This window comes from Gavia stellata, chromosome 21 (genome assembly GCF_030936135.1).
Source record: "Gavia stellata isolate bGavSte3 chromosome 21, bGavSte3.hap2, whole genome shotgun sequence".
NCBI lineage: Eukaryota > Metazoa > Chordata > Aves > Gaviiformes > Gaviidae > Gavia > Gavia stellata.
This window is the reverse complement of record NC_082614.1, coordinates 16,669,874-16,682,546: the sequence shown is the minus strand read 5'-3', so window position 1 is coordinate 16,682,546 and position 12,673 is coordinate 16,669,874. Positions and strand designations below refer to the sequence as shown.

The window sequence follows — 12,673 nt, the reverse complement described above, 5'->3', positions numbered from 1 at the left end:
AACAAATCAGGAGTGAGACAATGGATGAACAAGAGGGTTTAAAAAATAAATGAATTGGAAAATCCCTCTTGTGTACAGTATATCCTTCACAATACTAAAAGTTTTCAAGCTTTCAGGGTGCTGTAGGAGAGGAGACAGTATGTGAGATAGAAAGGCAGAACCTTGCAAAGGTGGAGAAGATAGTGACTAAGGTCTCTAGCTAGGAGAGTTTGCTGAAAGTATATAGGGTCTACTGTTGAGAAGACAGTAGTAGGATGTGCTTTGTGTCTGAGCTGAGCTGCGCTGTGCTGCAGAATTGCTTTCTGGAGAAAGCTGGCATGTTCTTTGCTTGTTTTAAGCCTGGGCCATTGACTTACTTTCGCAAATAAATTGCTAATGTCAAGTAAGAAATAAACGTGGAAGAATGGGAAATTGCCAAGTGTTAGGCCAAAGAAGAAACTAAAACAATTCAAAAAATAAGGCTGATGGCTATTGTAGAAGGTGTTAAAGGCCAGCATACGGATGAGTTTGTTCTGATGCCAGTTCTCACACTAGAGCATCACTTGTACAGCGTGTTCCAGGTTCCAGTCTTTCTGCTGGACACTTCCAGCAACGCCTTTGCTAGCTAACCTTTGTTTTGTTTGCATGTGACTCAGGTGACCAGACGGGAGAATGCCGAGCTCATGGAAATCTGGGCTCCGCATTCTTCTCCAAAGGAAATTACCGGGAGGCCCTTACTAACCACAGACATCAGCTGGTGCTCGCCATGAAACTCAAGGACAGAGAGGTAGGATGCCTATTAAACAGACCGAATTGGGAGTCAGCACTGCGCGGTTTTCTAGAGAGATATGAACATGTCAAGAAGCCTTGGCTGTCTGCCCGTTATTCTGAGAATTTGGAAACTATGTGATTCCTCTTCCCAGATGTTCACTTCCCTTCTGTTAAGGAAATTGTTTGTACCAGTAGATACAGTTATGTGAGTGAGGGTGGCAGGATGCTTGGTTTGTCCTTTTTGCCTCCCCCTGCCTCTAGTCTCCGTGTGGCTCCAAGTAAGTCATTCTGCCTCCTTCTCCCTTCCCATCCATTTTGCCCACAGTGCATAGTCTCTAGGGTGTGAGAGTAGAAGCTGTTGCTGAGTAGGTGTCAATACAACATCTCTGCAGTTGAGCCCTGGCTCTCATCAGCTCTTGTTTTCCCTAGGATGCAGATGCTACCGATTTGAACTCTATTAGGGTGCATCCTATGTTGTGCCTTTTCCAGACAAGTAATGAGCTAGCTCCCTGTCCCAAATGTTCACATAAAATATTTAATTTAAAAAGTAGTAAAAAAAAAAAAATCCATGCAAACCTGAAAATACAATGTTGTGTAAAGTGTAGGGGTTGCTTGGACTGGATCTGATTTGCCTTGACCATTTACCATTCAGCTCTAGAGGCGTTATGCTGGGCTCCCTGCCAGGCCAGGGAAGCATGCTGCATGGACTGAAGAGTCTGTCCCAAGAGATTTCTACTGAAAGTTCATTGTAAGGACAGAATCATAATTTTAGTGCAAGTTACAGATATAAAAGCTATTCCCACCCCCTCCAGTGGATTCCTCTCTACTGTGAATGGGGAAATGGAGGGCTTGTGGGTTGCCTGGCAGGTGAAGGGAGTCGCCAGAGGCAGCAGGGCAGGTGTGAATTCATGTAAACGCAAGTAGTTTTGGGGAGATCTAAAAACTGGGGGAGATCAGTTTCCCAACGATAAGCTGTTGAAAAGATCCATTTGAATTAGCTAAGTGCTTAGTGAAGTGTTATTTTATAGTTTAAATGTCAAGCAAGCCTTGGAGAAATGCGTCTTTCAGTAGGTTGTGGAAGGACTGTGACTGGGGGAGGGACCTGCTAGACATTTTCATGATTATTTTACCAGCTGGAAAACCTCCTGAATCACTCCTGATTTCCTTGTTTCTGTTCATGCAGAGCAGAAAAGCTGTTACTCATCATTGTTTTTGTAGTTTTCTTGATTTAGGGTCCCTGTTCCTGCTAAGAGTCTAATCTACATAGCTACTCCTCACTCCTCCTCCATGGTGTTTCTCTAAGCAGCAGATCCCCCTGTTGTGAGGAGGGGGCTGAAGGAAAAAGCAGGAAACTTGCTGTGCTGGCGCGTAGCGCAAGCGCAGCAGCCTGTGCGCCCCAGAGCCCCTGGGCTGGCCCGGGATGCAAGTGCTGGTGCATTTCACTGACTTCAGGCTGCTGATCTAAACAGATCCCAATGGTCAATCTGGGAGGAATCCAGGGAATGAAGGCTAATCGTGATAGTTCTTAGTTTATGACACATCTGGGCACATAATTAACAGTTACTGACAACAAATGACTACTTGGTTTAGCAAGAAAGCTGAACTTCTTGGATTTCCTGTAGGATGTAACCACAGGAAATTAATTTGGCGCTTTCTGATGACATCATCTTGACCACAGAGCTTCCTCTGAACAAAAAGCTGTTTTTCTTGGCCTCCTTTGCAGACATTTTTATAATGCGAATGTTATAAAGTTGCAGTAATGCTGATGTGAATTCCACCAGAAGGGAATTTGGTGTGCGACTGTAATGAGGTAATTGTTTTACCTCCAACTGTACAGAGAATTGGCTTAGAAGGTAAAACGTGCTCCTTTGTATGGGAGACTGCTACCCTCGGAGGGAGCATTGGGTTCTGAGGCTGCTGAAGCAAATGTTTGTACCAGGGGCTTCTGCTGGATTGCATCACCGATAAACCCAGGAGGAAGTTGCAGAGGGTCTGGCTGTACCATTCAGATTCGTCCTCTTCCACGCAAGCCTTGAGAAGGGAGACTTTGTCAGCTGAGCGGGGAGTCATATAAGTTGTTCAGATGTACTGAAGATTTTAAACGTTTTTCTCTCCCTGGCACAGGGAGTCTGTGCAGCTCCCGTTACAAGCACCATACCATACCAAGCACAGTCCATATGTCCAGATAGGTCATCTGCTCTTTGCAGTCACAGTGTGGGGAAAAGTTCAGGCTGTTTTGTGATACTTGTGCCCAGAGAGAGAATCACAGAATTGTTTAGGTTGGAAAAGACCTTTAAGATCACCAAGTCCAACTGTTAGCCTAAAGCTGCTAAGTCCACCACTAAGCCATGTCCCTAAGCGCCTCATCTACATGACTTTTAAATACCTTCAGGGATGGTGACTCAACCACCTCCCTGGGCAGCCTGTTCCAATGTCTTACAACCCTTTGGGTGAAGAAATTTTTCCTAACATCCAATCTAAACCTCCCCTGGCAGAACTTGAGGCCGTTTCCTCTTGTCCTATCACTTGTCACTTGGGAGAAGAGATGGACACACACCTCGGTACAACCTCCTTTCAGGTAGTTGTAGAGAGCGATAAGGTCTCCCCTCAGCCTCCTCCTCTCCAGGCTAAACAACCCCAGCTCCCTCAGCCGCTCCTCATAAGACTTTTGCTCCAGATCCCTCACCAGCTTCGTTGCCCTTCTCTGGACACACTCCAGCAACTCAGTGTCTTTCTTGTAGTGAGGGGCCCAAAACTGAACACAGGATTCGAGGTGCAGCCTCACGAGTGCTGAGTACAGGGGGATGATCACTTCCCTAGTGCTGCTGGCCACACTATTTCTGATACAAGCCAGGATGCCGTTGGCCTTCTTGGCCACCTGGGCACACTGCCGGCTCATATTCAGCCGGCTGTCGACCAACACCCCCAGGTCCTTTTCCACCGAGCAGCTTTCCAGCCACTCTTCCCCAAGCCTGTAGCATTGCATGGGGTTGTTGTGACCCAAGTGCAGGACCCAGCACTTGGCCTTGTTGAACCTCATACACTTGGCCTCCGCCCATCGATCCAGCCTGTCCAGATCCCTCTGCAGAGCCTTCCTACCCTCCAGCAGATCAACACTCCCACCCAATCTGGTGTCATCTGCAGACTTGCTGAGGGAGCACTCAATCCCCTCATCCAGATCATCGATAAAGATATTAAACAAGACCGGCCCCAAAACTGAGCCCTGGGGAACACCGCTTGTGACCGGCTGCCAACTGGATTTCGCTCCATTCCCCACAACTCTCTGGGCTCAGCTGTCCAGCCAGTTTTTTACCCAGCAAAGAGTGTGCCCTTCCAAGCCATGAGCAGTCAGTTTCTCCAGGAGAATGCTGTGGGAGACAGTGTCGAAGGCTTTGCTGAAGTCCAGGTAGACTACATACACAGCCTTTCCCTCATCCACTAGGCAGGTCACCCAGTCATAGAAGATCAAGTTAGTCAAGCAGAACCTGCCCTTCATCAACCCATGCTGACTGGGCCTGATCACTTAGTTGTCCTGTATGTGCCACATGATGGCACGCAAGATGATCTGCTCTATAACCTCGCCCGGCTCTGACATCAGACTGCCAGGCCTGTAGTTCCCCGGATCATCCTTCTGGCCCTTCTTGTAGATGGGTGTCACATTGGCTAACTGGAAGTCAACTGGGACCTCCCCGATCAGCCAGGACTGCTGACAAATGATTGAAAGTGGCTTGGTGAGCACTTCTGCCAGCTCCTTCAGGACCCTTGGGTGGATCCCATCCGGCCCCATAAACTTGCGTGTGTCTAAGTGGTGTAGCAGGTCACTAACCATTTCCCCGTGGATTACGGAGGGCTTCATTCTGCTCCCTGTCTTCCAGCTCAGGGGGCTGGGTACCCAGAGAACAACTGGTCTTACTGTTAAAGACTGAGGCAAAGAAGGCATTAAGTACCTTAGCCTTCTCAGAATGGAACAGAAGTAGCTGGGATTTGGCATACCTCTAGCATCTCCAAGAGAGATCTTGGGGTATTGAACATACATGTGTTTTTGGTCTGTGCAGGTGAGTAAGAAGACTGGTTCTTAGCAAGATGCTGTAATGGACACCATGAAGTAGCCATCTCCGGTGTCATTTCAAGGCTTTCCATCACAGTGATGGGTTTGATTTATTTGACCAGCTGCAGTGGCTGGTCAAGAAATTCGGATGAGCTAACTCTGTGAGATTGTTTCTGAAAGAATTAGCAGACTTAAAAGTACAGTTGATTCAGGAAACTAGAAATCATAAGGGACTCAGTCTTTCTTTCCATTCATTCTTTGGTTCCTGTGGAGCTTTGCAGATGGTCACTGTGGTCAGTAGGATACCATCCTAAAAAGGATGACAACAGAAGGGAGGTGCAGTAGAAGAGGGGAAGGTAGGCAGGGCCATCTAGAAGAACAGTTGCCTGTCTTCTGATGGAAGTGAGTGTGGGAGTTCAGTTCTGAGATTGTTTAGATGCAGTTAAAGAGGAAATAGCAGCGCAGCTTGGTAGTCTTCATTTCTCTCTGAAGGTGAAGCAGAGCAGATTTCAGCGTGGGCTGTCTTGGCCTGCTGCAGAACCTGGGAATGTACTCAAGTTGACAATCCCGATGAAGTCTGTACTGCTGCTCTTACAGCGATGTCTCCTATACGGGCTGAAGTGAAGCTGATGTGGATATACCTATCCATGGTTCTGCCATGTTACTGGTGGCAATGTGGGTGTCATTGAACTCTGTCTTTATGGCCCTTAGGTAGACAGCACAAAGTTTGACCATACCTTCCGAAGTGAGTGGGATGCTGCGCAGCTCATTTGAACACGGAGCCACCACAAGGACTGGTGGCTGGTGGGACTGTAGCTCTGTGCGTGTGTGCATGTTAGGGACCTTGTCTTTGGGCAGCTTAAGACCCACTTAATTTGTGCACAGAGGTGGAAATAAAACACTTTTAGGCTGGTGGGGCCCCTAGGTGCAGGCTTGTCTTTCCCTTTCTTGTTCAGACCCAGCTGCAGGCTGTTAGAGTTTAACCACTCCTGTCCTGAAATAATGGCGTGCTGTCCAGCATGGAGGTTAGTGCTTCTGAACAGGGATGAGAGGATCTGCTCTCTAAGCCAGCCTGGCTACGGTGGAGTGAAATGTTGACTTTGTTTCCTTGCTGCTTGAAGATGCACGGATAAAGCGTTACAGCCCTGTCCTACACCAGCAGTAGCCTCACGTTCTTGTGACGTATTCTGTACTTTCTGTTACTAAAATGTTCACGTTGTCTTTTGGTTAACGTGCTGAGGAAAACACCTACTGGTAGCTTGGGCTGCTGCTCTTTTTTCCAGTTTTTACGTGCTGCCCATGAAAGGTCTGGGAGTTTTACGAAGAGAGGTTCCCTAAACCAGCAGCCAAGGTACTTGTGATGTGTAGCAGGAAGAGTGACAGATTGTGTTAAGAGGGAAGACTGGGGTTGTGTTATTTTAGCTCATTGTTTTTTGCCCATCACGGAAGGTGGCTCTGATAAGCATCAAAAGCTTGCAGTCTGTGAGCTTTTCCTCAGAGAGGACTAAGGCCTGCAGTTACGCTAGTACAGGATTTCTGATAGAAGAATTGGTTTTAAGCCAGTCAACAGAGTTACCATAGGGAGGTTACCTCTGCCAAGTCAAAAACCACGCAAGATTAAATATACAGGACAGGGCTCACCTGTGACAATGTGGCTAAGTACTAATGACTGAAGGTATCTCCATTCAAAACAGGGAATAAATCAAATTGATGCTTTGTAGAGAGAGATGTTGGGACAGAAGATCAGATTCAATAATTACTTAAAGTCCAGATAGAAGATAAACGCTAATGAATTCCTATGTCTTCATATAAATGACTTTGTACACGTGAGTAGGGTGGAGCAGGGTAGCAAGGCAAGGTTTCACTTAAAGGATCAAGTTTAACCTTTAGTATAACTTGCTGAGTTGAACTTGACACTGAACTTAAAATCTCTGTCCTGTGATCATCTCCCAGGAAAAGTAAGTGGTGAATTTAGTCTCCTAGATTGCCTGTTACCTGATCAATGCAAGACATTATTACATCTTAGGAGTAGTACTACAAGGTCATTCATCTTTCAAGAACCTAAGGATGCCAGAGAAGCCATACCCTTCAAATCATAAATTGCAGAAGTTACAAGTTCCTGTTTTCAAATTTGTTGGCCTGGTTCCTTAATGGTAGGCTTCAGGGTGTGACAGCTGAATACTCAGTCTGCCCCTGTTTTTGCTGCAAGAAACCAGACAGGTGATACCGAGGATAGAGTCGGGTGTCAGCTCTCATGCAGAGTTTTGGCGCATACGGGTCTGTCTGTGCCACTGCAAACTCAGAAGAAAGACCAGGAATTCACTGCGTCTTGTGCAGTTTGTCTCTTGCCTCTGTTTATATAGCTAGTGCATGTTAGTTGTCTTGCAGTACAAATCTATCTGTTTTTAATAATGGAGATGCAGATGTCTGTACTATATTTTTGAAGTAATTACTTCATTTTTAACACCAGGTAATGTGATCTTCTGAAAGCCAGCAGGTAACCCATGTAGTGTGTGTTGGTGCCACATCACGAGCTGTGATTTAGGCAAGGGTAATGCAGTTGATGAGCTATGCCAGGGTCAGAGGAAAGACTGGAGTCAAAAAGTAAATGTGAAAGCTTTTGATGCCTGTAACGCTAGTCCTCTGTGTCCCTATTCCTCTTTGTCTCTAGCTGCTCCGCAGGTGTGCGGAACTGGCTTGTGTTACAAATTCTGTAAGGCCAGAGTGCCAAGGTAGAGCTAACGGTGGATGATCTCTCAGGGTGGGTTGGAGTGGCCCTTTTTGATGACCATTTGGAAGGACCTGTGTTCCTTCCAAAGCATTTCATTTGGAAAAGTACTACTTGAGGGAATGTTTTGAAGCTGCGAGGACTGACAAGCAGAAATGGAAAGGGAAAGGAAAGCTGTGGAGCCCCTCCTCAGGTTCAGTGTCCAAACCCTCACATAGGCTGTGCTCAAATCCTGTCTTGCAGAGGCCACTGATAATGCAGGGACTCCGCTATGTACTCCCCTCTCTCCTGGGCTGTCAGACGCCTTCTATTACAGCCCCACATTCAAAAATAGCAGGGCAGTAAGGCAAAATCATAAACTAACCATAATAAAATTAATGCCTGTGTGAAAGTGCACTGCCAGCGCTGAGCTTTTGGGAAGGATGACGTTGCCAGAAAGCCACTGGGTGCTGGCAGCTCCTGTGTGTTGGCTGGCCTGCACATTTGGAGCTGAACTGGGCCTTTCGTTAAAGATGCAGCATCCGTCTTCACTAGGCGGGAACGAACAGAAGGCATTGGGTGAGGAAGAGGACTGTTTGAGCCCCTGAACTCTCCCTGGGGCTGGGATGAAGACGCAGCTGAATGACTTGAGTCTGTTTTCTGCTGCCCCTTTTCTCAGGGAGCGTGACTGCAGGAAGGGTGGTGGGGCCTGGAGGAGAGCAGAGGACAGACTAACGGACTTCGTCAGTGCCAGCTTGCCCCTGTGTTGACTCAGGATGCCTAACAGCTTGCAGCAATCATTCTTGGCCTGATTTTGTAGGGATTTCCCCCTACCTCCCATCTAGAAGCAGCTATTTCTGGAAGGAATAGATGCAAAACTGGCTAGGGCTCAGTGCCCTCTTGTTACTGTCCGTTTGTTTCTATGGCCACTGGCTGCTGCACTTGGATATCTCCATGAGCATATGTGGCTCTGAGAATCATCTGCAGCATGTGGATATGCTTGGTAACCAGACTGACGAACTAGATTTTACTGTCTCAAGATGGTTTTTTAGAACGAGTGTAAGGTAGAGTTCATGTTTGGTGCAGGTTCAGCAGATTTTTTTCAGAAAGGCTGACTATTTGCAGGAAAAGGGGATGGTGAAGATGATAATTAGAACTGGGTGGTTAAGTGGCATAGAAGAAGGCTGTTTGTTAAGCAGGCTTTCATGGGTTTTCTGTGTCACCTTGCTCTTGCATATCTATGAAAGTTCTTGTGTGGTAGGGGAAACATCAGAATGCAGAAATTCCCATTATAAAGAGAAACCATGGGCTCAAAGCCCAGGAGACTCAAGAAGCCAGTTAGGTGCTACACTTTCCACTGCAGAGAGAGCATTGCCATGGAGCTGACTGCAATGAGAGGCCTTTGCTGGCATCAGAGGACTGTCACGATGGAAGGTTGTCAGGGATAACAGGCTGCTGTGCATCTTTGGAGAAGGAACGTTAGTGAAATATGATTGCTGTGACAGACATAATCAGTGTCTGGATTCAGTTGGTAATTTGCAGATTCTGCAACTTTCTGAACATACTTTGTGTGCAGCTCAGCCGCTGGTGGTTATTTAGGTTTGCAATTCTAGTAGTTTTTCCCAGTCCCCTTTAAAGCATGCCTGAGCCAGCAATGAAACACAGCATAAAGCTTCTACATTTTGTAAACTACAGCTACTTACTGTCAGGCTCTGCAAGTCAGAGATCAAATTTCTCTTCATTTCCAGAAGGAGATGCAGAAGGAAAGCTAGATCATTCCTTTCTACTGAAATCTGTAAGTTCTGTAAAGCCAAGGTTTTCTGCCCCTTCCTGAAGGGAACGGGAGATGCTTTCCAGGTGTCCTTCCTGCCGTGCTTTGTCTCTGTACAAGCCACATCTTCAGTAAATAGCAAAGCTGTAAGTATTTAGCCTTTTGCCTGAACTCCTTGTGTGCATTATGGTACAGGGCAAAAGAATATTTTTTTTTCATGCTCCTTGCCAATTATTTTAGAAATATCTATTCTGCTGAGTTAGATAAGGAAAAAGACTGGAACACAGTCTGAGTTAGAAGTGGCACAACTGTCCTTCAGGAGCGACTCTGTCTTCATTCTTCCTAAAATACGATCTGTGGGGTGCTCTGGTGTGCTCTGAAACTTGCCTGCAGTGCTCTGAGCTGCCCTGCTCTGGGATGGTTGTGCAAATCCCGGGGTGCTTCTGGTGCCGTGAACTGGTCACCCTTGGCACTGCAAGCTGAACCGCTCCGAGCAAACATGTCAGCGTAGTATCAGCTCTGGCTCATGCTTGAGCAAGGTATGTGTGCCCCTAGCTGAATTTCTTTCTGAATGAATGTCACGAGAGCTTGTCCGAAACGTGGAGTGCCTCCCTGGCTGGCTGCCTGTATCCCTTCCTGGCCCAGAATGATTTCTGTGTTTGAACTGTGCTGGCAGCCACAGGGCTCCTGCCAGAGATGAAATTACAACTGTTTGCGCTTCAGTTGCGAGGGTCCCTGTGCTTGTAGTTGTGCTGCAGATTTGGCTGGAAGCAAGAATCTGTGCAACCTTTGCTCTCTGGAGAAACCATCATAGGGCACGTCAGTGTGGAGTGAGCTCATCAGAACATGTGCAGCTGGTTAGTTGTGGGCCAGGTTCCCCTCCTGGTTACCTTGTCAGGCATCCAGAGTTCTTTCACAAGCTGTGTAGAATTCCCCCAGGTTCGCACTGCTGCAGCCTGTCACTGAGATGAAGCTGGAGTAGAGCTCATGCTCAACAGCAAGCACAGCTTTTCCTCACCACAGTGCCAGTGCCTGACCTCACAGCTGGGATGCGAGCAGCCTGCACGTTCCAGCACGTGGCTGTGCTGTGCCGTGCCGTGTCCTTGTAGAGTCAGCGGTGCTGCTCTGCTGTCGCCCAACTCTGTCGTTGCAGTTCTCCCCAGAGCAAGCCAAGTCACTTCAGAGAGTTGCTCTTCCAGCTGTGAACAGCTTCCTCAGTCCCATTGCAGCTGCTTGGCCCCCAAGGGAGAGGGGAGCCTGTGCATTGCATTTTTGGAGCATGCAGGGGTCTGTCTTTTCCCTTCAGGGCAGGCACAGCTGGCACCCTGGTATGTGCCAGGCCGCAGGAGACATCTGTGGCTGCTAAGGGTACATGTGTTGAGCAGGAACTGTTCAGACTGTGTGATGAGGTTCTGGAAAAAGTATTTTTCTGACCTGATACTGGTAACAGTATGCCTGTACCAAAAACCTGGACTAGCTAGCATGTAGCAAACAGAAGTGCAGTCTCTCTGTACTGCCATGTACATTCAGGAAACAAAGAATGGTATTTCTGTGGTACAGAACGTTTTCTCCATGAATTTGTTGTTCTTCACTGTCCATATCGCTTGTGATCCATCCAGTGCATTTTTAACATAAATGTTCAGTTATGTGATGAGCAACTCTTAAGTGTGGGTTGGGGCTGATTCGGACTCTGCTAATGAGTTACATGGCAATTCTGTCTTGATAGCTATGTGTTGTAGTGAACCGTTGACAAAAGTGTCTTGTTCTACATGCTACATCCTGTATTAGTGTGGAGAAGGCCAGGAGAACAACTGGAAAAGAGCATAATCCACTAAAAAGGGGCTGTGGGGACAATAAAGCAGCCAGAAACATTGGCCCTTTGCTACCAGAGAGGGTGGTGAACCTCCCTGTCCCTTACCTGTACAGGCTGGAGAGATATTGTGTAGAAGGTGGTGGAAGGCTGTTCGTCCTTACTGACTTAGTCCCTGCAGTCACATCTGAGCTGTCGGGCTTCTGTTGTGTAGCAGTACACCATGCTGTACCTTCTCTTGGCTTGGCATGGTTCAGGCCATCCTGGAAGGCTTCATGAGATACCAGCTCACTGAAGATCAGCTAGAGTCCTGTAGCCCATCTTTCTTGCGTGTCTTGTGGGATGGGATGGTCTGTTACTACCCCATTCCACTTCCCAGTCACAGCCCGAGCTTAATGTGGATGAAACTTTGCACATGTGTGTGATTTCCCACCCCCTTACAATTGTTGATAGTTTTTAAGAGAATTTGAGAAATGTATGCAGTGAGGTAAAGACTCTTCTGATTAGCTAACATGGGCTTGCAAAATCTCATTTATATTAAGTTCTGATTTCTGTAGCGCATCTTTGGGAAAATAGAAAGCACACCCAGTCCTTCCATACTGCATAGTGAAACAGGCTCTTTCTGTGTCTGCCTGTTCTTCCTGAGCAGTATCTTAACTGCTGCCAAGAAACCCCTTCTGTTTACCCTTCTGCTCATGTATCGTTAGTTACTTGTGTGCCCAACAGTGGGCTGGGTGCTGCCCCTATTCTATGCAGAATTTAGCTTTGCATGGGTTATCATTCATAGAAGTGATCCTTTTCCAGTGCATTCAAGTGGCTTTCAGGTGTTTTAAAATACAATTTCTCATAGGCCCAACTTTGTCTCTTTCTTGCTGTACATCCTGAAGTGATCATCACCTGGTCACTTGCTTCCTCGTTTGTGCTTCGTTATCATCAGTCTCAGATGGAGTGCTAAGAATCAAATTCATTCATTATCTGCAGCTTGAGGGACCCCACAGCAGTTTCTTTGCCTGTGGCATTTGTGTGGGACTCAGCCATATGAAGAGGTGGTCTGTCCCTGGGGCTGCCAAATTTTCAGAAAGGAAAAATCTGAAAATCTTATGACCACAGTTACCTTGTTATGTTTGCAAACAGTCTGGAAAATGAGGACAGGATATAAATACCTCACAAATGAGAACTGCAAAGAGTCTTCAGGCTAAAGCAATTTGTCATGCATGAAAATATTGACTAAGATGTCAGAAACAGGCTGCAGAGGCAAAAGTAGGAAAGTAGTACTTGCTGCAGTAAGCGACAGAGCTTTGCAGAAAATGAGCAGAGAAGGTATTTGTTTCTCTGCTTTTCTATGTTCTGTCCCTTTTCCTCTTCTGTAGTGAAGCCACTGCTTCAAAATAATTTATTATGTAGCTGTCTGCCAGAAGTGGGTTATCTGCTGCCTGTAGCAACATGAACAGGAAAAGCTAAGAGGAGAATATACCTTATTCCTTATAGCTTTATCACATCTGACTGGAGTTCCACAACTAAGGAGCAGGCCGAGGAGGGCTTTGCTAATTGATAATCTATGTTAGTGGTTAGTGCAGCCACTGCTAA

The 12,673-nt window shown here is 46.8% G+C and overlaps 1 protein-coding gene across 1 annotated transcript in view; it reads left to right on the top strand.

Moving 5' to 3' along the window:
* Nucleotides 1–12,673, top strand: part of TTC28 (tetratricopeptide repeat domain 28) — a 195,634-nt gene that overhangs the window by 118,957 nt on the left and 64,004 nt on the right. The window contains exon 6 of the mRNA XM_059827937.1: nt 636–766. Within this exon, the coding sequence (XP_059683920.1) occupies nt 636–766 (131 nt within the window). The remainder of the gene's footprint in view (nt 1–635; nt 767–12,673) is intronic.